Source organism: Pocillopora damicornis, chromosome 4 (assembly GCF_964200805.1).
Source record: "Pocillopora damicornis chromosome 4, jaPocDami1.2, whole genome shotgun sequence".
Lineage (NCBI taxonomy): Eukaryota > Metazoa > Cnidaria > Anthozoa > Scleractinia > Pocilloporidae > Pocillopora > Pocillopora damicornis.
The window spans coordinates 27,651,076-27,676,112 of NC_142673.1; the positions used below are offsets into that span (position 1 = coordinate 27,651,076).

Below are 25,037 nucleotides of genomic sequence, written 5' to 3' on the forward strand. Positions count from 1 at the left end.
GTGCTCATAATTAATATTAATGCTTCAAAGGTTCGAAACTTCATGTGTTCTTCAGCTTCGCAACCTGTTCCCGTGCAAGAAATCAATTAAATAATTACTAAAGGCAGGGGGTACAACCATATTAATATGGCCATATCTTTCTTGTCTTCTTATTTCTTTACCTTATTTTATACTTTGAGGTTCATTAGCGTTTATGAACTTTTGTAGTTAGCAGATTGAAATCAATAACTGCTTTTAAGTAATATGCAGTAACGGGTGCTCATAACTAATCTTAGTGTTTCAGCGTTTCGAAACTTCTTGTCTCTGATGATGCATGTGCCTGTCATCAATTAACTTTCTGTTACAAACAGGTAGTGAGAATGTCTAACTGATATCTGGGAGGTACGGACTGAAGCGTTAGTTGTCGAAGGGCCATAAATTTTATAGTCAAGGTCGAAGAGCGAGATGTTTTTTATCAACCATGTCTTCAAGCCAATATTAACCTTCAAATCACAAATTCTGCGACATTGGATAACATCGTAACGAGCAAACGCAATTGCGCGTGCTTATTACATCCGCTTTCGATCCTTTTTACTAAAGATAGAAAATTCGGGAATTACAAGAGGACTCTAAGAGGAAGAAGGTTATACGACTTCGAAAACATTCTTCGGAGAGATCGATACTTGGCTGTGAGAGATCTTTGGGTGAGTTTATTTAATGGATAAGCTTTTTAACAGCGTACCAAAATCTTTTTTTGACCAATTTTCCAGTTGTTTGGTTAAAAAAAAAGAAAAAAAAAAAAAGAATGATGACCTCTTAGCACCCTGTCTAAGAAATATTTGGTTAAAACTGATTTACTCTCACTGAAAACAGTAATTAGATAAACCTTACGGAAAGACATGCCAGACCTCATAAAGTAAGCCGTGTTGCTTTTGAACTACGGATATTGGTTTTGAATAAGTCTCTGTTCATTAGTTATTTTGAAATCAGTATATTATAATTTGCGTTTCTAGCAAACCGCTCTGGCCACGGTAAGATGTTTACAGGTGTGATACAAGTCATCTTGGTCTTGGGGTTTGTAACTGCATGTGAGAGTGACGTTTGCAGCCAAAAAATTTGTCAATGTACCAATTTCGGTAGGACTCACGCCCTGGTGAAGGTAAAATGTCGAGGTCATGGATTCATAGCAACCGGAATCCCCAGCAATACAATAGAGTTGAAAGTGATAAAGAAACTTCGCCATCTTTCGTCCTGCAGGGCCTCTTATCGTCTTCTTTGTGTTCATATTCGTTACTTAGCTAATAGTTATTAGACACATCCTGGATGAAGGTAGTTTTAAATGTTGCAAACTTGTTAAGGAGTCTCTGTCAATGCCAAGAAAAAACTAAAAGCAAAGATGATTTTCGAACGAACGTCTCGAGAAAAAGCAAACGATTTATTCATGAAACTGTCACGCGTTGTGTGACTCGGTGTTAATTTACTAGAGGAATCGTTAAGGATTTGAACACGTTATAAGGAATAACATGGAGAACGAAATATGGTCGATTTACAACGATAAATGTTCCGCAATATGAACATTTTACTCCTAAATCAAGAAAACTTACTCACATCTTGTGAGTGCGCTGTAGTTTCTGGCGATTTTTGCCGTTTCATGCGTGTTTTGCCATCATTGCTAATCCTGATTTGAAATTAATCATAAGAAAAGTCATACGGACTTTGAAAAACTCAATGATTGGACGCTACGTGTCAATTTCAACGAAATACTTTTCTGCTTTAGATAATCGCTTATTTCATTAGTTATTCCTTACGGACCTTACCTCCTCTAGAATTCAAATTTATGTCTATTACCATTTTTACTTACAGTTCGATTTTTACCTAGGAATCTTTCAAGTTGTTCGTTGAGCTCAATTACAGAAGACATCTTCAGGAACCTGACTGTTTTAAAGAAATTGTAAGTTGCAAATAAAATTGAATAAAAAAATAATAATTTAAAAAAAAAAAAACTTAATTAGAAATTCGTATTGGCACGAAAAGGTTTGTCTTAAAGCAGAGTACTGAAAGTAAAAAGTAAAAGAAAAAAAAACATGGCTCTTTTCTAAAAATCAGAAGAAAAAAAAAACATGGCTTATTAAAAACATGCCATTTAATGGAAGTAAGTATGTAGCTCTGTATGTGAGGATAAACTGATGGCTGATGGGAGAATTCGCACAGTCCAACCAAACCTCATTAACCTAAAGGAAACAGTAGTCAACATACTGCATATATCAAGTATATTCAGAAGAAAATTTATCGAGGTTGTGAAAAAGTTTGAAAATGGTCTTGAGATTTCCCCGAGCCATCTACAAACGCGAAGAAATAAAAAAGTTAACCATCTGATTACAAATTATACCTCAGAACTCATTGATGGTTCAATAGCTGACTTACTATCTATGAACTGGTAGATTTAAACCGTATCAGGTGATCATTAGGATACTATAGTCATCCTTCTAATGACGAGTAAAAGAGGAAAGGGCACGTAGTCATACGCAATGGGAACATTTGTCTTTTGAAAAAGTTTGTGCTTAATCTTGCGAGAATCAACGGAATTTTTTTTCCACGAACTCTCTCTCTTTCTAGGGACTTATCAAATAATTCGCTGCGACACATCCCTCACAACACTTTCCGCGATATGAAGAAACTGGAAGTAATGTAAGGGAATTCCTAATGATTTAATTTAAACAGTTTATAAAATGTGGTTGGGAAAAAACGAGGAAGCGTGTGGAAAAGTATTTCCCATTTTTTTCCGTTATGATAAACAACTATTCACCTAAGTGGGGGTGGCTAGTCGTGGATATTTACCAAGCCGTGAAGAGTCGAGGTAAATATTCATCACTAGCCACCCCCACTTAGGTGAATAGTAGTTTTAGCTAGTATATAGTAAAACAGTGAGATAGTGTAGCGCATTATTTGTTTCTCGATGCGTGAGCGGGTGGTATATTACAAATTTGCAATCCGATTGGTTTCGAGAGCGGGTAGTACTCCCCCATCTGACCCGCTCACAGTGGGCGGTATCCTAACCGTTGCGTGTTCAGTCGCCTGGTACATCCCTAGCTTGCTTGCAAATTTTCATAACTAGATATATATATATATATATATATATATATATATATATATATATATATATATATATATATATATCTGTATATCTATCTGTAAATCTATCTGTATATCTATCTGTATATCTATCTGTATATCGATCTATCTATCTGTATATCTATCTGTTTATCGATCTATCTATCTATCTATCTTTGGTTTTTCCTGCCTTAATTTCATGACATTTGTTATCATTTCTTCCCAGATATCTTTCCGAGAACTCCATTTCTGGGAGTTTTTACGTTCCAGAAAACGTTCATTCTCTGTGAGTTATATGTGATGAAGTGCTTCTCAAAACTGTGTGCCACAATAAAGTACATTAAGGTTACTGCTAAAATATTGCTTTAAGCTTGTATTCTCCAAACATTATGAATAAAATGATGATGAACGGCTTAAATTAGTTTTTCCTTTCCTTTCCTTTGTCTTATTTATAAAAAAAAAATAAGTAACTAAAAAAAACGGTCGATAGATATATGGATGCATGAAAAAGCGTAATAGTAATAAATGAGGCTGCGTGAATTATTTTAGCCCACTGTCTAACACTTATAAGTTAATTTTAGATATTGCATTTGTTTAGGATAATCAGTCACAACTTACTATCAATCGCTGATGTGAAGGTCATTCTGAAAGGATTAACACGGCCTCAGAAACTGTAAGTGTCATCTTTTGGGATGACTTAAAATCCTGAAAAAATATTTTCGAGTGCTTTAGGCATATAATCGTTGGAGATATTCGCTAAATACTCGTTTATCACAGTTCGCATGAGTAGTTCGATTCGTCACAGTTTATAAGGAATTAAAATTTCATATCTCATATAGGCCTATATGTAACCAGCAGATGGTGGTAACTCATTTCAAATGGTTTACTTTTACAGAGACCTTAGTGGAAATCCACTCGGACCTTCTCTGCCATCCGATATCTTCGCTGGGTTTGAAAATATGACACATCTGTAAGTCCAGTGGCTCCACAAATCACCAACTAATAAAAAGTATCATACTGAATGTTTGTCTCTCGATATGGTGACGTTTGAAGTAATTCCTGGCTTTTCATCTGTGCATTTTTAGTTTATGTCAGACGCCGAAGTCGATTGTTACCTCATAAAGCATTATACCGTGCTATGATTCGCTGTGCTATACTGTGATGTGGCAATTCTGCTGTTGTATCAAATCGAGCGGTTTTCGCCGACGAGCAGGTGCTCCATAGGACTTCTAAAGTCTGTGCGAGTTGAGTGTCGAGTGTCGGCGCCGATAACAGTTGTTGAAAAGGATTATTCGTAGAAAAGCTGCATTCACATCCAAAATGACCATATCGTTATATTGCTGTATTTATAAACACGATTAATAACCACATAACCCCCCTTTGTTGGCATATAAAAAGTTATATATACACAAGAATAATAGTTTTCACTGAACACTATATGCTTTTGTTAGGTATTAGCTGCAGCCATCTTCGAGAAAACAAGCTTGGTTGCTAGGTTTAACAAGTTAGGAACTATTAGTTTGGCCCGACAGAGAAGCGTATTGAAAATTATAAAGGAATGTTCCGCTCTAACTGTCTAATTATGGTTACTCCGTTTTTTTTTTTTTTTTTTTTTAGAGTGCATTCCTAAATCAGCCAATACCACCCTTTTAATATTCGAATAACATTCTTCATTAAAATTCTCTACCACGGTGACTTTTTCATATTACTTTTGTAGTTTCGCGACTGATTGCAACTTGGAAAATATCGACAATGGAACTTTTCGAGCAATGCGACATCTACAACGACTGTAAGTAGTGGTCATCGTTTTTTCACTTTTTTAAAGACATTTAAGCGCAACACCTGGCATTTCTTGGAGAGGGTGTGTCTAAATGACTGATTAATTTCCTCTCTGCACTTAAAAGTTGAGTACAAAACTAAATCGATTGCCATGTTTTTAGTTTTGGGCTGTGGCAGCAGAAGTGATCGGGACAAAGGGGTTGTATTTCATCGAATACCATCAGTTATTAAAAATATGTCTTCTTACGAAGAAGAATTGACTGCAGAGAGGAGAGAAAAGTAGATACAAGCGATAAGTTGCAGCGACACGATGTGAGAATAAGGGTAAAGATAGACCAGCACGGACTCCCCATGTGGCTTTCGTGGTCGTGCCGCATTACCGCCTTCAAATTGTATTTTTCTTTTCACAAGACGGTCCCAAAGAGTTTTTCCTTTTTATAAAAGATGATCGGAGGTTTTGTAAAATTTGTTTTCAGAAAGGGCTGATTGTGTATCCTGGTGGGTGGCACGAGGCGAAGTGCGTAATTTGGAAAGTCTCGGTCTGCTTCCAATGAGTTTTGATGTCCCAGACGGAATTTTTTGCGAATCCTTCCCCTTTGAACACCGTGGTATCGAGAAAAGGGATTTGGTTGATTCTCTGATATTTCAGCCGTGAATTTGATAGTAGGGTGGAAATAGTTAGCTCGTTTAACGAACCGATTTACTTCTTTTCTGTCGCAATCCCAAAAGGAGAAAACGTCATTAATACAACGTTTTCCTTTCTTTTGGTTCGGTTTCGCTTTGTTGGATTACTTTCTTATCCGCCATGAAAATATTGGCAAATGACACTACTATTTTCATACCCTAAGCGGTTCCATGTTTTTGGAGGAAGCTCTCCTTCATGAATTAAAACGAATTTTCTTTTAGGATTAAGCCAAGTATTTCCATGAGGTAGTGCGTTGGAATCGGTGCGTTATGATTGAGGAACTTTTCGTATGTTTCTCATACTATATTCGTTCCTTTTGCTTGACGTATATTTGTGTATCACTTTCTGCGGCAATCCAAATGTCTGCAAGAGGATCGTTCATCCGCTGCTAACATCTCACCTTCGCCGCAACTACAATCTTGTTAACAATTTCTGCTCCTTGAACCGATGTTAAGAAGCCAGACACCATTTGGTTGTACGCCTTAAGACTTTTGAATGCTTTAAATTGCTTATTTGCGCAATGACTTGTCTCCTGAACTAAATAAGGAAGAAGGTCCAAGACTTCTATCGGGGACAGACATTCTGAGTTAAACTCAGTGCTCGCTTCGAATGGCCAGTGGATCGACACCAACCACGTAGATTTTCTTAAAATATTGTTCTCGAACGTGGCTTTCTAGGCCCTCCGCTTAGTTCGAAAGCACAGGTATCCTATGAAGAATATTCTCTTGTGATTCTGGGTTTTTTTCACCAGAAATGTCCATGAAACAAAGTATTTGAAAGAGGGCACGCTGGAGATGGCGATGTATTTGCATGAAATTTCACACCTGACATGAGTACCAACATGGCGGACGCTTAATTTGCATGAATGTATGACATGAGCTACAAACCGAGAATTAACGATTCTTATAATAATTTTTTGGGTAGTAACTCCAAATTGTTTACACAGATGACCAGGAGATAGAAATGAAATCAACCAGAAAGCATAAAAAAATTCACACGGAGGAGTTCATCGTCGAAGTTTTTAGTGAATTTGTTCAGAATTAGCCACGCTATTCTTTGTTATTCAATTTGCAATGTAATTCTAAGTCTGAGTTCAACAAAGGGAAAAGATCTGGTACTAAGTTTTATGTTGCGAACCCTTAACTTGTCACGTCCTTGACTTTGGACCATAACAGACAGGTTTATGTGTGGTGAGATCAACCTGGATTAAGCGGCACCATATTATTGTTTGAAATGTGTTCGTTTTCAGCCTTCTGTCTTCCAATAAGCTGACTCGTATACACCAGGGTACAATGGAAGGACTTACGGATCAGCTCAAATATTTGTAAGTACATTGGCTGTACATTGCTTTTCTTTACCTGGTACTGGGAAGTACGAGTTTGAAAGGAATAACTTAACATACCTCGGTTATTTTGTGGACAATGGAAATCTTCAGTGTACTTAGGGTCCAAACCATGGGTAGCACCTCTTAACTTCGCCCACTTTATTTTTCTTTTTTATTGAAATGTTGTACCCACCATACTCACTCCCTCACCCTTCGATGCCCACTAGAAGATATCTCAATTCTCTTTACTCTTGCTAATAGGTACCTTTCAGGAAACGAGTTAGAGACAATAGGTGGTGGCATTTTAAAACGATTTAATTATCTCAAAATATGGTAAGTGATTTAAAAATGCTTGCATAAAACAGGTGAAACGGGAAAAAAATTCGGCAAGGAGCAGATTTAAATTTGCAGAAATAAAGAAAGATTTTATAGCATGGCGTAAAGAAAACAGTCACTCGTCGCAACACGCCAACTTTATTTCAGATGACGCATATACCCTCGATCATTTACGAGTTACGATGGAAAACAAATGAAAGGAAATTGACAAATACAAAATCAATGAGGAAGTAAAAATTACAAGACAAAGAGAAAGAAGGGATGTGCGTGTATTGATCAGAGCCCATTACAACTCCTTTATATTTTTCTGTTTGCTTGATTCGTATAGCAATATGGACTACAACAAGGTGACATCTGTACCAGATTTAACAGGTCCTGAAACTATTTACCGATTGTAAGTAGCTATTTTACCTTTTTTATACATAGCACTTTTTTGTGTCATGCATCGAAACAAATCTCATCTCATGGATTCCTTACGAGTGGGCAAGGTGAACGTGTTAGCGATAAATTTAACTCGAGATGTAACGTTTAAATAAAAGACAGCTTCAAAACACATTTAAGAGCACCGAATATAGAGATCTTCTCTACGTAAATGAAACTTGTTATTTCAACTCCGATAAAAAATGAAAAACCCTTCTCCTAAAAATTGCCTTCCTCCCACGAAAGAAAGCTTGAATTTAACCTTTAGCCATGTTCGCAAACTAAAAAAAGAAACCTTCGTGAGAAGTGAAAACCGCAATCTTGTCAAATCCGGTTACCATGACGTCATTTTTTTATGATTGTTCTTTCAAAATAAATTATGTTAATAAAAGTAGCATGTTATGCTATCAGCCTTGTTCGATGTTTTTCCAAATTGTACTCAAAACTATGCTCGTTAATAAAAATTAAGCAACTTTTTGCAAAAGCGTGCTTTTCAAAAAAACAAAACAAACAAATCTAAATTATACATTTAGTGTTAATCATGACAGGACGGAAAATGCGTGCACTGTAAGTACCTCCCTTTGTCCCATACAAAGCCTTAGAAAACTTTTCTAAGGGTTTGTATGGGGACAACGGGAGGTACTTACAGTGCACGCATTTTCCGTCCTGTCATGAAGCATGAAATCTTCTTTATTTTTTAGTGAACTTGGTCTGATAGGACATAATTCACTACTACACTTGAATCACACTAGAAGCGGTGAATTAATATGTCAAAATGTACGATGTCAGGATGATATTTCTCTTCGACGCTATTTTGTTTGCCATGAAAGTAGGAACCGGGACGGAAGCAATCTTTGCTTCCGATGTGTCTAGTCCTCTTGACGGCGAACGACTCAGTTTTTGGTAACCTCTCTCCCTAAGACATCTCAAAATTGCAAATAGTCTGAACCGTGGACTAAACTTGGAAATATTCAATTTCAGAGATAAAGCAAGTGATGAATGAAAATTATTCCTTCATAGACAAAAAGAAGAAAAAAAAAGAAAAAAAAGAAAAAACAAATGTGCTGATTATGCTAGCAGTGCTTCGTTTTATAAAAAGGAAAGAAAATCACTCGTTTTTTCCAAATTATGCAAAATTGTTCTAGCACAATCTATAAAAACTTGACTAAAGTATACTGGCTCATGTAATTCTTTCAGTTCTAGAAAGCTTCGTAGCTGTAATTTACCTCCGAGGTACTTTTATTTGAATTTATTATTAGTTAAATTGGTCACTTTTAAATGCTTTACAAAATAAGCTACTTCTGTCCGTCTAAAGTTGAACATGCCTGTAACATTTTAAAAATCTTTAAATCTGCTGTTATTTGGAAAATCATGATTATATCATTTGCTTTATCATTTCCATGTATCAATCTTTTAGCAGTCACTGATACACTTTCCATCTACTGATCTATCGATTGATCAATTCCTCTATTTATCTATGTCTCTAGAAAAAGTGACTAAAATAATCAGAAAAAAAATGAGTGAGACAACTGAAAGTTAGATATGTCATACATGTGGCCTGTACTGCGTGGGTGTGGTCACCATATGGGTGATTTTTTTATCATCTTATTGAACCAAAATATATTCTCTCGATCAGCATCAGAAATTCGAACTTTACTTGCTTAGACTCTTATGTTCGTCTCAGAAATCTACAACACAATCGAATCACAGATTTATCGAGGATTGTCACATCTGGAATTGGAAACGTGTATGAATTGTAAGTATTTGGTCTATATTAAACTAAATATTTCATTGTAGGTTATTTCCCAAGAAACCAGCTTCTTTTCCTCTGGATGCCTTGGGTTATATTCAAGAGTGCACCAGCTCTACTAACGTTTGAAAATGCTGTTTTTATCTGGTAGATTGTTGGACAACAATAAGATCGATCACCTTCCACCAAACATGTTCCAGAATACTCTCGTATTTGGAAACATGTGAGTAACAAAAACCACAACTGCAACCGAAGTCATGCGTAATTGCTTTCATCATTTATTTAAAGACATCCACACGCCTACGGTTCTAAACATGAGCAGGAAAATACATATTAGAGAACAAAAACTTACAAACAAACTAACAATAAATAAAGATATTAACCTTAAGGGTGCATAGCTTTAAAGGAAAACAAAACAAAAAAAAAAAACGAAAACGACGACGCTGCTCTTTAAAACCTGACAAATTACCTAACATAATTACATATTATTACGCAATGGCACAAACATCAATCACAAGGACACAGTACAAAAGGTGAAGACTACAAACATGCACATTTAACACGTGAACGCGATGGACAACAAACCCTATGACAATAAGTTTCGCGATAAAAACAGCCATGATGGAGCTGTGACTGTCATTGGATAGCGTTACATAAAAAAATAAGTAGCACTTGATGTACAGAAAACCTGGGTTTGATCTTTGAATCTTTGAGGATGGTTCTTCTTCTAACCCATTAAACCCTAACAGTGACTAGCATTCTCTCCACGATATCAGCCCAGAATCAAACATTAAAGTCATGGGAATACAGGAAATGATCACTTACTAAAGGAGTTCTTGATTATTAAACAAATTATCCATGTTAGCATCTTAGGAAATGTCAAGAGAACAGTATAATCTCAGGGTGTAAAGAATTAAATTCGTCTCCCTTTAAGATTTAGGCGTCTATTTTCTTGACGATAACTTTATTTTTCTCGTCTTTCCATAGTGATTTGTCGTTCAACAAGTTGCAGTCATTACCTGATAACGTGTTTGCTAGACTCAATCAATTAAACATTCTGTAAGTAAAAGGTGAAAACCAATATAGAAAGTAATCAGCTCACTTGTTCCAAATGGAACAATACAATAAATAATTCATCAGATCGAGATCGCGGCCTCTCAAAACGTTTACCATCTTAAACAACTGAGTAACCCAATACGGAGTGAGTTTCATAATTGTCTACATTTGTGGTACAGTCCTTGATACTTGTCCTCAAGAAGTTTGAAATAAATAAGGCATGCTACTCGTGAAAACGGCTTATTGCAATTTCCAAGTGATGAAAACACCTATATTAAATGAAACAAACGAAACAGGACATAATAAAAGGATTATTTCCAGTGACTCAGACAATAACCCGCTCCTGCTCTATGTTTGATATCTCAGTAGTATTATATTTTGTTCTGTTTTTAGGATGCTAACCTTCAACAGGATCACTTACATTAATAAAAACACATTCAGTGGACTTTCCGGTTTGACCACACTGTAAGTTTCTTCTATATATTAAACTTCTAAAGAGGTGTAAGTCAGGGGTGCAAATAACGTTTTTCATAAGCAGCGTAGTAGGTAGAGTAGTTGTATAGTGGTGTTGTAGATAACTGTACCTGAAAAAGAGGCCTATAGGCCCCTTTCCCCTAGGAAAGTCAGAGGACATTGTCCCTCAGGAAAAAAAAAACAATCTAAATATATAGCTAAAAAGTGTTATTTCCACCATTATGAGCATCAAAAAGTTTACTTTCCAAGGTATTTCTAACCAATCAGAATGCTTCGTTGTGGAGCGTTCGTGGATAAACGAAGCAAATTCGGAAACCAGTGCCTTGCGGGGAGGCTCTCGTTTCAAGAACCCCTTCCTCCCCCCTCCCACCGACGGCCCGTGACTTTCACGAGAGCCTGGCTGCAAGCTGAACAGACGGCGGTTAGGGGTCTGATGGGCAGCGGCAGATCACCAGTTAACTGCTTTCACTGAAACCCTGTCAGTACCTCCACTAAATTGCAGGAAACAAAAGAGTCGCTGTGCCGCATGTAAAAGGGTTTTCAGTCATTTTTATAAATGATAAAAAACCTCTCAATCTCCCATAAGTTCTCTATTTAAAAAAACTTTATACTGAGTTCAAACATTGAATTCTAGAGAAGTGTAAGTCAGGAGTTTTAATAACCTTTTCTACAAGCGGTAGAATGATATCACGCTCACCCTCATCCGATATTTTCCAAGTATCAATACAAGTATTTGAGATAGAATGTGTGCTCCTATTGGTTAGTGAGGTGTACGTACATTTCATAAAGGTCATAGAAGACGCCGTTTCAATTAAAAAGTTTCTTTATCGTAGAAACAGTAGTCGTGAATTAAAAGTGAATCATTTGGCTTGTTAACTCATTTATTCAATTCATAATGTATTTAACTATGAAACTGTTATGAGTGGCTCATTTATGACGTCATTTTTCTCATAAGTTAGGAGTTTTCTATTTAATGTTATTACTAATCAGTGCTAATCAAAAACAACCCTACATTTACTCCTAAAGTTTTTGATGAAACTCCTCGCCTGGAATACATAATGTAAGAATAGACTTTGGTTTAGAGATTTTCCTCACATCATGAAATGTTGTAACATGTGTATTGTGGTGTATCATTACTAATTACACAATAAAGTATGGGTTGCTTCGGCTTCTAAGATATATCCAGCTTGCCGTTATTCAGCAAAATGATTACATTTTCTTTTTTTTCTTAATCAAGAATACTTTGATTAAGAATACAAGGTCACCGAACGCATTTTTTTCCGTAGGCTTCTTCACAGTAATGCAATTAAAACTATTGAAAGCAAGGCTTTTGACGGACTTGCACTGGAGCAGTTGTGAGTAAATTAAGGAATAGACTAGTTCCCTTTAGAGCTCTGAAAAGGAGATAAATATCATGAGCTGAACGTTTTCTTGTCTCTTCGGTCTATGTTAGAAGAAAAAACAAACATATTTTAAAAAACCGCGCTGATATCGGAAGCTTTTACAATGTCTATCAAGGAGATATTTTATTTTCAGAACCATCTTTGATAATCCTTTCAACTCGTTACCAGATGGAATTTTTGACAAAATGACAAACCATACCAAAGTGTAAGTCAAGCCGTATGGCTTAAACAGACATCGTCTAATATTTTACTAGAAATTGAAGTTAGTTGTAGACTCCTAGATTATGGGCACTTTAAGATATACTTTATATATTCTCCGGCTAGCCTGGAAACTTCATACTGCTAATTAAATTCCATAAGTTATCATAATAATTTCCAAGAGCGTTTTCAAACACACCTAAGAACACGAGACAAAATGACGTATATTTACGAAAAGACGAGAGCACCCTTAACGCAGATACAAACCTATTAGTATTATTATCATCTTCATCATTCTTATTATCTTCGTCGTCGTTGACATCTTCATCATTATCGTTACAGTTGTTGTGTTGTAGCTTTATTGGTGTAGCCTATCTAGAGTCGGTTTTCGTACCCTCAGTAGTTTTCACTTCCGAGTATTTTGAGCGGAGGAGGAGAATTATCGGGTGATGGTCTCTTAACTAATCCGAGAGAAGAAGCAAAACCTCAAGTCACTCTAAGTTATTGAAACCTGAGTTTGTTTCGGCGACGTGGGCCTTTTGACTAATTACTAATTACCACCATTCTGATAATGATCACGTTGTCTTTTACATCCAATCAGTTTTGATTCAGGTCACTGACATGTTTGTTTACAGGTCACTGACGTGTAAAAATCTTCGCCAGCTGCCTCGGGGAAAATATGTGTCACAAATGTAAGTAGGCCTAAACTTTTTTATACACCCTATAGAATCAGCTTCGACATTTTCCATTGATGGACATCTGCACTATCGATTAAGTAGCTTCTTTGACTTAAGAAATTTAATATGTGTAGTTATTAAAAGTTAGCCGTAGTATAAGAATAAAGGCTTTCTTAGTCTAGTCATGATACATTGAAGGTCTTGAAAACAGCTGAAGCGTTGTCTCTAAAAGACAACGTCGTCCAGTGCAAATTCCCTGCCGGCTTCTGTTGCACCAAAATTTCCATGAATCTTAACCGTTTTCATGTTATTTTCATGAGGTTTTAGTTTGATTTCAATATTTTTGGGGATTGCTCACTTGGCTAAATTCATCAGTGCGCACCTCGAAAGTAAGGCTGGTGGAGGAGGGGGGGGGGGAAGAAATCGAATTTGACTACGTAAACACGCGTGGGGCCTTTTGATTGGTATGCAGCCTTGGTACCTGAGCTCATATGACATGAATCAAAAATATGGTAAATGCGGGAATTTTCTGAAGCATACATTTCGTACAGCGGTTTTAACTATTTGCATTTACTGGATATGATCTCAAGGTTAGACCAATTTTGGTCCTGCACTTCACTGGGTTTAAACCATTTTCAAATCCAATGAAAGGTTACGGGTTAATTGTCATCTCATTTCCAGGTCTCTTTTGGGGAAACTCAAAATGTTTTTCCACGCGAGTTTTTGATTTATTGTTATTATCCAATCTTTAGTGAGTGTGCTCCCTCGACATCTCTGTATCTCATCTTGGACAACGACCTAAGTAACTTCAGATCTGGCTTTTCGCACTCAGGTTTTGTGTGCCACGACTGTACAACCCAACATAGTTTTACAACTAAGTGTAATAACTGCAGTCTCTGTCCAGTTGGTACCTACATGTATACTGATGAAAATCGCTGTCTAGAGTGTCCTGCAGGTAATGAGAATGAACACCTATTTCATCGTTAATTTAAAAAATTATATAAACAGTAACATATAAGCGCCGTTTCTTCAAAATATCTAACAGCGATTTCTATCATAATACTGAAAGTTATTTGATAAAATAATGAACAATAGGATATCAATTAAAAATGTATTTCAAGGAAAGGTCTAAGCCACATAATTGAACTTTATGATATGTCAAATATAAATTCGCTTAAAAAGAAGAGCCTTAGGCTTAAATTTAAAGGTGATTAACGACTTGCACCTCCTCATAACCACTGGAGGAGAAATGCATTATATAAATAAAGCTCTTTGACCAAACAACCGAAGACTGTATTTTGGTGTTACAAGTAAAATTTAAAAGAGGATGGCAAGGTTCTTAACGTTTCTGTGAGTAAATAGGAGCCATATCATTTGACGATTTGAAAGTTAAAAGTAGAGTTTTATAATCACTCTGCTCGGTGTACCTTTCTCAACTTTCCCAATATTATAACCAAAAGCAAACAAAAAATAACTTAATGGTTGCGCAAACCATAACATTTATAAAAATGCTTCCAATCTGTAATTGTATTTAATGATTGAATCCCTCTTTGTTTTATAATATGATATCTTCACAGGTGGCTTTTATCAGGATGAAATGGGACAAATTGAATATAAGAGATGCAGTAATGGTACATTTGTTTCGGTAGAGCAAAGTCCTGGAACCAAAGCTGCCGACTGCGTGGCCTGTCCATATGGTAAGTGCAGTGTTCGCTTTCGGCAAATTGCAATTTTCTTCGATTAAGATACGCTTTGGGTGACACTGAGTTTTAGTAAAAGGACTGTCTCTAATTGTAGTTGTTTTTGTTGCTATTTATTTTAAGCGAAATGCAAAGATATCTTATTTTAAAAAAAGTATCCATTTACTTCGCCAGCGAAATCGTAAAAGAGACGAAATGAATCCCTGGAAAAGCCTTTTTATGAATGCTTTATTATCATTGCTAAGAAAGGAAACATTTCTTCCCAGGTACGATCTCCAACGAGACTGCTGAATATCGTGCATGCAGATGCCTACACAACTTCTATCGGTTGGATCGTTTTGGCCCGTGCACAGCATGTCCGCCAAACGGTTTTGTTTGTGAGAAAGATACAGCAATACTTGCTCCTAACTACTTCTGGAAATGGACAGAACAGTCTGAAAAAGAGCATTTCAAGGATTTTGTTAACAATATTCATTCTTTTGGACCATACTTCAACAAGACATATTCCACGTTCGATACCTCACTTCCGAAGCCACTGAAGTGTCCCCATGCAAAGTCCTGTAAGGGTGGAATTGATTCAGAATGCCACCAAGGATATCGAGGGACTTTGTGTGCAACCTGCTCTGAAAGCTTCTATTTTCGCTTCAACTCTTGTTTGAAATGTCCCCGGTTAGCTGTAACAATAACTTCATCCATCTTGGTGATTGTTCTTTTTGTTGCTGTGTTTCTAATGGTTCTTTGGGGTGACTCCAAACGTGCAGACAATAACCGGACAGTTGCAGATGTCATCATGTCGTGCTTTAAGATTGTGATTGGTTTTTACCAAGTCATTGCTGGTATTTTCTCGGCATTGGCGAAAGTCCAATGGCCAGTCGCTTTGATCTCAACGGAGAAGGTTCTAAAAGTATTTGAAGGGAACATCTTGCAGTTTGCCCCTCTTAGTTGCATTCATACTTCTCTTCGGCTTGATCAGCTTGGAAAGTTCACGATGATTGTTGTCATGAATGTCTCACTCGTTGGCCTGATTTTCTTGTATCTATTTCTTAAAAAGCGCCACATCGTGAATAAGGAGGACCTTGGCGAAGACCAGAAAGTTATGGAAGTTGAGAGTCTGAAGAAATCTTGCTATCGGAACATTTTCCTATTGTTGTTTACGACCTACCCCACGACGAGCAAATCTATCATTCAGATTCTTCCTCTTCCTGGTGCCTGTGTAGAGACTTGTTTCACTGAGGACAAGAGCGACTGTATCTTCCTGTTGAGGGCTGACCACTCCACCCAGTGCTTTACTCCTCGCCACAATTTGTATTGGCTCATGGCGTCTATTTTGGCATTATATCCCGTGGGATTTCCACTTTTTGTTCTGTTTCTCAGTTACAAGTATCGCGAGTCCCAGGAAAACGAAGCAATTTCTTTCGGACTCAGAGTGTTCTTTGAAAACTATAAGAAGAAATTTTGGTTTTGGGAAATCACAGAGATGTATCGCAAGCTGATTCTAACCTCGTTGATTTTTCTTTTTGGATCAAAGAATCTTTCTCAAATCGGTCTTACGGTTCTGACAGTTAGTGTCTTTGGAGTTATCTACACCTTGTTCCGACCAATTAAGAATAAGTTTGAAGACCGCTTGCAAACGTTTGTTCTTTGGATCATTTTCTTTGACGTTTGTCTTGGTGCAGTTTACACAAACTGGAATGAGAGTCAAGGCGAGGGCAAGAACGACTCCATCTTTGTAAACGTCCTGTTCGTGGTCCTTAACGCCTCTGTACTGTTGCTTGCCATCGGTAAGTTAACATGCTGCTTTGTTTTCGGTATTGAATGTGTATTTTACTCATTTGCCAAATAAATGAAGGAACGGTAGCTTGGAATGTGGGGGTTTTCTCAATCCCTAAGCTTTCTCGTTTTAACCGCAATGAAAGTATTATAATAAAATCATAAAGTAACCATATTCAGGTTATTTAGGATACTTGACTCTCTATAACTTCGGCTCACACAATTGTAACCTTAAAACAGATCGCGATGTTTGGTCAATTCTTCTCTCAGCTTAACTTTTCCTGTAAGTGGAACTTTTAGACCTTATAATCCTGACAGCTGAGTTATTTTCTCCATTCATGTCATGTAGTGTTCCAACATTAGAGTATTGGTAGAAGACAGAAAACTGTGAGGTGCAAATGGAGTATAATGAATATTGAAATCATAGAAAGAAATCCAAACCACTTTGCTAACGAAATGTTAACACCCATTCTCGAAACGCTTCTTAGCGAGAGCGAAAACAAAGACAAATTTCAGAAAAAAAGGGACACCTCACCGTTTTAAACGCTTTCATGTGAGATTTGAATTAAATGTTTAAATGATGAAATCCGTCTCCTTTTTCTACTTTGCAGGAAAAGGAATTCTACATGTGAAGTCCATTTGGAAGTACATTACCTTCAAACCGATCCGATGTTTCATTTTCCTTCGCCAAGGAGTATCACATCTCAAAAATAGAGTAGTCAGAAGAACAGGGACATTCGATGAATTTTCACACTTAATTGAAGAAAGCAACTGAAGAACTTCTTCGAAATGTTTGTCTTAAAACTATTTTGCTATGCCTCATGAAATATCTCGCTTTATATGGCTTAAACATTTAGAACTTGCGTTGAAATCTCTCTGGCTATTGTGAGAATTCTGGATGACATTTCATTGCAACTAAAGGCACTAACGACTCCCGCAAAGGCTGTGTTCTTCAAAACGCAATGCGTAGTTTTTTTTTAGTCTTTAATTTAAATTGAGATAATAAGATAGCTTATTTTTAGATTATAAGGTAGTTTATTTTTAAGGAAAAAAAAACAAACAAAAAAAAAACAATGAGAACGTTTTGGTTAGTTCGAGCAGATGTGACTTTGATGCACCATATATATTTAAGTAATAAAGCACACTTTCTATCAATTAGCCGGCGTAATGGCTACTGAGTTAATCTCTCTCTTTGAATGTTTTGTATAAAGTCGTTAGAAACCTTTATTCGTTGGAAGCATATAAAAACCACAAATGGCGTGGCACGTTAAATTTGGACAAAGTCAGGACTGTACCATGGATATTAAATAAGCACGGCTTTGCTCTTCTTTTAAAAGTGTCTCTAATATATACATTCCACCTCACACAACGAGTCTGCTCTTTTTTAAAACTGATTTTAAAAGACTCAATTTCAGATAAGCATTTATCCAGTGCCTCGTTGACTAATTAAACCTCGTGGAGGTTAAATACTTTGCTCCTTTTAAGACGAGCCAGATTTTTCCCTTATGTCTTTTCATCGGCAGCAGTAAGGAAATGCGTTTGAGATGAATTAAGGAATGTCGCAGTCTCGGCTAGAGGGTATAGCAGATGATGTTAAAGTGCATCATTTTGAATCACCATGTCACCCAAGGAGGTTGCCATGAGTATCGAATTACAAAGCAAAAGCACGCTCGTGATATACGCCACAGTTTGTGCCATACGCTTCGCACGTAAGGTAATGCGATGTTTAACACAAGGCTGAATTCAATGAGACCGGAAGCAGTTGGAGAAAAAAAAATCATCCTTTTATTCTTTCAAATATCTGAATGAAAATAACTCACACAGCCCAGACTGTGGCGACGATTGCTTTAGGCCGAGTTTTTTCCATGCAGTTAATGTACTTGAGGAGAATAGCCAATAGCAAAGAACCGAAGCAAAAAGGCTAAGCGTTGTCCGCGACAATTCTTCACAAACTATTTCTGCCCTGCAGTGAAAAAAAAAAAGAAAAAAAAAACCCAGGTTGATTTTTCCAGCAAGGCTGATTGGACAACTAAACCGACTAAAATGTCGATGAGAGCAAACGAGAAAACGAAAATGTTGATAACAGTTCGGACAGCACAGAATTTAGGGATAACCAGTGCGATTCCATTTTCCAGTATGGCTAAAACTACTGGCTCGGGATTGACGACGCAGATGGCAATGAGATAATCATGTGGTGTTGACGATAGCTTGAAGTTTGGACAGCTCTTGAGAGAGAGTTGAATCTAGACGAAGTGTTTTTGTTTTATCGGTGTAGTTCATTTGATACCTTGATGTACGCCCTAAATAGATTTATTTTGGTATCTACGCTGATATTAAGAACGTCAACTTGAATTAATTGTGGGAGTGGAGCTGTTATATTGTCTAACGATATGAAGAAGAAATACGAGAAGAGAGTGGAGAAGAGAAGTGTTTTCTCGCTGAAGCTATCGTAAAAGTTTTTCTTAAAATGAGATATCATTAAAATAATTGCCCATGAGGAACGAGCATCAAAAGCGTTTTATGGGTCACACACTCTATGATAAGAATAAAATGTTTCCGCACTTATGTAAATACTGCAATAAAAGTAGAAAATAGATCAGAGCATGCGCTTATCACAGGTCTTAAATGTCATATGGAAAGTAATTAGTTTGCCTTTTGATAAGGAGATGACTTTTTAAGGGGTCGGCAATGATAACCATGCAGCTGTCATACACTTCAATGAAGCATCGTGGAATCACGATATACAGTGAGCGCTGGACTGTATTGGGATTATTCATGAAGTTTTTCGGTGAATGGAAAAAGCGCTCTTTCCCTCTTTTCCTTTTCAATCAGCACACCAACGAGTCTACGACGAGTGGGACGTTCAAGGAAGCACAGTGTATAAGGAGGGGTTCAAAAGTTCCCGTATGGTTAGCTAGCTCTCTTGGAAAATCTTACTTATTCAAATCTAAATAATCTCTGCTACAGTTTGCCATTTTTGGCGCAAATGAATTCGCTCACTTGATTGTTACCTGTTTCTGTTTCCTGTCTCTGCTGCCAATCTTAGATTCCACGCTGTTTCATTCATGAGTTGATTCCCTCACCTCAAAAATTTATTCTATGAGTTTGCTCAAAATTACTAAGCGGAGTTATGTTTAATGATAAATTTTGAAACCTTGTTTTACAATATCAGCTGTTGCAAGACGCGAACGACCCTTTTGATGTATTCTCCTGCCTAAGCAAATTGCTTTCCCTTGTGCTTCTCGTCTTTCTCTTGGGTCTTGACTCATGTTCATCTTCTAACGTACCTTTCCAACAACTTCACCACAGAGAAACATTTTATTATTTTCATTGAAAAGTTGAACTCTTCCTTTATACAGGTTCGATTCTATAATAGATTGAAGAATCGAATAAAAGGAGAATGTCTTAACGGAGTACGTAAACGCATGCATTTATTTATGACTCTCTTTTGTTTTTAGAAACATATAAGACTTCATCCCAACAACATCAATAGCGATAGTGGAATCGACATTCCCGAAGCTTGGATACCCACGATCAAACAACACAACAGCCGATTTATGAGGACTTATGAGGGAACATATCTAACAACCGAAATAATAATTAGGATCGAAATGCACCAATAGCAGCATACCAACTGCGCTCTTATCAACATTTTGTTCGGTTTAATTGTCCAACCAGGTTTTGTGGTTAACATTGCTGGCAAAATCAACCTGAATTTTTAAGGCAGCGTTCTCTTTACGTATCTATACACAGAATATTTTGTTTAGGATTGTCACTGATAATGCTCAGCCTGATTGCCTGGGTTCTTTTCTATTGTCTATCCCCCTCAAGTACATTAACCGCGTAATTAAAACTCGGTTATAGCAATGGTCGCCACCGTCTGGGCTCTATGGTTGATCGTTAAGTATAAATGTAGAGCATCGAAAGTATGAAACAGTTTTAATTTTCGCCATTTGCTCCTGGTGTTACTGATTCAGTCTTGTGTTTAACATCGCATGTATTTCAAGATGTTTAAGATAATAAGGCGTCACGAACGACAAATTCACGCGCAAAATAAAGTCAACATGGAGATTCACGCGCGTGACAACGGAAGCTGTTCCACGCAACAGCTGCAAACGCTGAACACACGTGAGACGCGTACGGCACGAGCTGTAGCGTATATCACGAGTGAGTGCTCGTGATTTTTAATTCGTTACTAATGGCAACCTCCCTGGCTGAGATGCATACTGATTGAAAAATATGAATTTTTTGATAATCACTTATACCCTCTCGCCGAGACTGTGACATTCCTTAATTTATCCCTAAACCCATTTATTTACTGCTGGTGATGTAAAGACGTAGGTGAAAAATCTGGCTTGCTGTAAAAGGAGCAAAATATTTACCTTCAATTAGGTTTATCAGTCAACGAAGTGCTGGACAGGAAAGGTTCACCAGAGACAGTTCCTTGAAGAGAGAAGAAGAACGCCTTTACATCTGTAAGCTTAAAATACTGCCACTGAGCCTGCTTCTCAAATGCGGCGGATCAAACTGGATAATAGACTGTTTACAGCTACCAACAAATTAATTCACGGTAGAGGCATGAAAATAATCAAAATAAAGATTACTTAAAAGTACTCAATATCGACCAAATGATAACAAGATCGGTGTAAAAATATAAATTAAATTGCCTTTTACGAGGGAGAACTCTTCAACCCATTGAAAATAATCAGCTATCGTTGATTGCACTGAGACATCGTGGGATAAAGTGAGCGCTAAACTTTTTGAGGTTATTCGTATTTTTCACATTCTCAGAAAAAAACGCATATTCTCTCTCTTTCTTTCCAACTGGAACACACCACTGAGTCCTAAGTAAGCTATGTTGGACATCAAAGTAGATCACTGAAAAGCGCAGAGCATTGCACTTTTACAGAAGGTGTCAATGGTGTGATTGTGGTCTGGCCAGTGTTTCTTTTGACAAACCTGACTACAGTATTTCACCACTTTAAATTTTGAATATTGCAAGAACTATGCTCTCTCCCACTGAACTTGGCCACAGCCATTTCATTGATGAGTCTTGTAGCTGTCATGTCGACTACTCTATGTCTCACGCCTGAATAGTCGCTGACTGTTTCCCAAACGACTACGGCCCTGATTCTTTCTTCTAGTACACTCGCGAGCAACGTTTCCAGAGCTACCACAAACGAAACAATAGTCACGGTCCTCTCCTCTTCCACGCTCTTCACAATCATGACAACCCCAACTTGGGGTTCTCTGGCTGGTAACTACTTCCATGGCCTCTGCAGGGGGATCGGCCCAAGTTTGGTTTTGTCGCCTGACCGCTTTGAGGTCGTTAATCTCTGATTTCAATTGCCGTATTTCAGAGACAATCTTTTGGCTCCCGTCTGAACTTGGGTTCAGGGCTCTCTGTTCCCCTCCCTCCTTAGGAACTTCGCAAGCGTTCAGTTTAACCCTTTTTTGGTGTTCATTTGTCAATTTTGTGGTTCTTTCATCTTGCTGTGAAGCTAGTGCATGAACTTGTTTCATAAGTTCATCATCGGTTATCCCTGGGGTACGAAGGGTCATTCTTAATTTGGATGCTAAAATATCATCACAAAGACCAGATTCGAAGGACTTTACAAATGTCTTCTGAATCAGCGAAAGGCCATAATAAAACACATAATCCGATTCCTAACAGGCGAAATTTACTTTATTGCGCAGGCCCAAAGCACGGAGTAGGAATTGCTGTGGTGATTGTTCTAGAAAGACTTTTTTTCTTGTTTTCCCTATATATCAGACTCTTTCAACACTCGTTATTCTTAATCTTCCTCAGCTTTTTCATTGCACGACAGGTAAATATGTTGTGATCGTGCGGTTTTATATAACCCATACCAGACTTTTACTGTCCGTTTGCGAAATCTATGCTCCACTATGTAAAATCACACATATACATGAGCTATATTTTCTTTACAGCTTCAATAAATTTATTTTATTCTTCTTCTTTTCTTCAATCGATCGACTTGTGACAATTTTTATTATTTAAAAAGTACGTATATATTAGTTCGTCGTCCTTGTCATTTGAACATAACATGCCTGAAATTCCTTACTTAACAAATAAACAGGAGTAGTTGCTCAAGACATGCGTGTGCGACATTTTCATCGCCTTCCATTTTGCTGTCGACTTCTTTCTTGCACTGTAAAATGAAGAGAGCCAATTTGAACCCAAAAGCCAAATTGGCCCCAATGTCTTGAGGGCTAATTTGGCCCCTCGAGGCTCGTTTTGAACTATTGAAGCCAAAACGGGTCGGACAGATACCATTTTGACCCCTCCAAAATCTTAACTGGCCCCAATGAATTCTACTTTGGAACCTATTCTAAATTTACCAATTTGGCCCTAACAAGGTGCAATTCTTGAAATGACTGATAATCAATCCAAAACTGTCAACAATTTTGGTCACATAGAAGTCCCATCACGGCTTGAACGACACAAGAACGTAGGAATTCCGGAATGTTATAAGGGCTATTTACCAGTAAAAGTAGATCTTTCACTCGGTCGAAACTGGCACAATAAACTATCGATTGGCTTACTCAACTTAATGCTGTGAATTTTTTAAAGAGTAAAATTTTGTTGTATGAGGGATTTCTCTCCAAAATGCGTCCTTCGTTTGCTAGTGCGTCTAGTCTCCTTCTACGTATCTAATTGGAACTAGACCTCGTGCGTCGGACGCAATAATGAATTATAGCAGCAAATTCATGTACCACTGAAGAGACTGTTTCTTGGCTCCAATCGCATGGAATGAGACTTAAGAAAGGTTAGGTAAGCGAAAGAAATTTGCTTAACAACGTTTTATTACAACTTTACATACATAAACTTGACCGCTCCGTTGATCTTTGTTCGTATTTTATCTTGCAGAGAAGGATGGTTGCTATGGCCAACTGAGATCTCCTTACTGCTTCCCTATTATAAAGAGCGTCTAAAGTTCAAGAAATTGATTGCAATGAACACTGAACCTGAGTTCTTCGTCGGTACGATAATAACAGATAATTAGACGCATGCGTGGTTCGCCTTTTCTCCTGAACCTTGTTGAGTCTCAGCGGTTTCACAACTAAGGTTATGTGTTCTAATTTTGGCGCCGAGAAATAGAGACGGTTACAGTTCGAATACTTGTGTTTGCACAAGGCGGACTTAACTTCTTTCAAGATTCTCTGATTTTAGGATCTCTCACTCTGAATTCTCAATCTTGTTTTTCTTGCAAAGATGAACTGATATTTTTATGTCTATGTCTTTGTTCGTAGCCACTTAAGCTGATTTTTTTGGCTCTTTCTCTTTCAGCGTGCAGAATCAAGTCCTTCGAGTAAGACGTTTCAAAGAGCGATGAAGAAAATTTAGAAATGACATCGGCCCCGAAAGAAAAGGGTAGATCGTCCAAGGATCTCTGTCTTACGGAAGTGGCGACAGAACTGAGCATTGTTCAAGTAAGTTCTTATCGATTATACTTAGTTGGATGGTGAAGAGTACATCATCGATTACTTTCTTTCGATTTTATCCCAAAGGAAAACACATAAGGTGCCAATTGGTCAGTTAAAGAGGGGAAATGTTAGGGAAAGCACCCACAAAAAATGGTGAGATTTGCGTTATTTTTTTATTGAAATATACTAGAAACGTATTTACTTACGCCATGCACAAAGCAAAGTAAACCCAATGTTTAAATCTGGTAAATTAAAAAATTAGTGAATTGATAGGATGTTATCAGACAGTTAAATATTTTTTAAAACAAATATTTACCTAAATTCCTCCTGGATGACTTCCAAAATCCCAACTACCATTGAGGGTAAGAAAGTCTTCTTTGTTTTGTTTTGTTTTTTTTTTTAGTCTACAAGCAATCCTTATCAATTCATGAATACTGTGCTAAAGCTAAAGTGCGTAGAGGGATGATGAAGTACATCATTGATGATCGTTGAACCATGATTGTGGTTTTTCTTTTATGCACAGTTTGTTTACATGTATGGAAACTTTGTAGTCGCAAAAAATTATTGTTCTCCAACAACAAACCAATTTCCTCATTTGTTCATTTTTTGTACAGTTCTCTACCTCAGTAGAGTTGGATGTCCAAGAAGGACATCTCACCAGCAACCCAAAGCACTCTGAGCAGCAGTGGATTGCAAAAAAAATATTGCAGAGTATCCTTGTATGGCTGGTCGGAGACAATTTTGGTGGTGCTGAATCTCTTGCATTAAACTATGACCATGATTATGTGTTTGTCATCACATATGCATTGAATGAAGTGGTGACCATTTTTGAGGTACGAGTCCAAAACACTTCCACTTTGGTAAAAAAAAGAATAGCTAAAATTACTGAGCCCATTTGCTTATGAAGTCCAGTTACAAAGGTTCAAGTA

The 25,037-nt window shown here is 37.3% G+C and overlaps 1 protein-coding gene and 1 pseudogene across 2 annotated transcripts; one reads left to right on the plus strand and one right to left on the minus strand.

The window, feature by feature from the left end:
• Positions 1 to 287: 287 nt before the first annotated feature.
• LOC149047512 (uncharacterized) lies at positions 288 to 18,028 on the plus strand. Of its 2 annotated transcripts, XM_089202678.1 has the most exons (22): positions 288 to 683; positions 993 to 1,201; positions 1,863 to 1,930; positions 2,596 to 2,667; positions 3,317 to 3,376; positions 3,689 to 3,763; positions 3,986 to 4,060; positions 4,808 to 4,879; positions 6,804 to 6,878; positions 7,140 to 7,211; positions 7,543 to 7,608; positions 9,319 to 9,390; positions 9,536 to 9,607; positions 10,372 to 10,443; positions 10,834 to 10,905; positions 12,201 to 12,269; positions 12,451 to 12,522; positions 13,151 to 13,207; positions 13,945 to 14,147; positions 14,770 to 14,889; positions 15,159 to 16,673; positions 17,274 to 18,016. In XM_089202678.1, exons 2-22 carry the CDS (start codon positions 1,016 to 1,018, stop codon positions 17,435 to 17,437), a joined length of 3,309 nt encoding a protein of 1,102 aa, XP_089058804.1. In that variant the 5' UTR covers positions 288 to 683; positions 993 to 1,015; the 3' UTR covers positions 17,438 to 18,016. The 2 variants fall into 2 exon arrangements, with proteins under 2 accessions (XP_089058804.1, XP_089058803.1); XM_089202677.1 differs by lacking the exons at positions 288 to 683; positions 993 to 1,201; positions 12,451 to 12,522 and having other exon boundaries at positions 1,331 to 1,930; positions 17,274 to 18,028.
• A 76-nt stretch (positions 18,029 to 18,104) lies between these two features.
• On the minus strand, positions 18,105 to 22,224 carry LOC149047513 (uncharacterized; annotated as a pseudogene).
• Positions 22,225 to 25,037: the final 2,813 nt, after the last annotated feature.

Excerpts from the sequence above, each read along its gene's own strand:
- LOC149047512 (XM_089202678.1), top strand. The coding sequence starts at position 1,016 with ATGTTTACAGGTGTGATACAAGTCATCTTGGTCTTGGGGTTTGTAACT. Across the intron at positions 10,906-12,200 it reads CTTTCCGGTTTGACCACACT|GCTTCTTCACAGTAATGCAA; the intron begins GTAAGTTTCTTC and ends TTTTTTCCGTAG. Across the intron at positions 13,208-13,944 it reads GGAAAATATGTGTCACAAAT|TGAGTGTGCTCCCTCGACAT; the intron begins GTAAGTAGGCCT and ends TCCAATCTTTAG.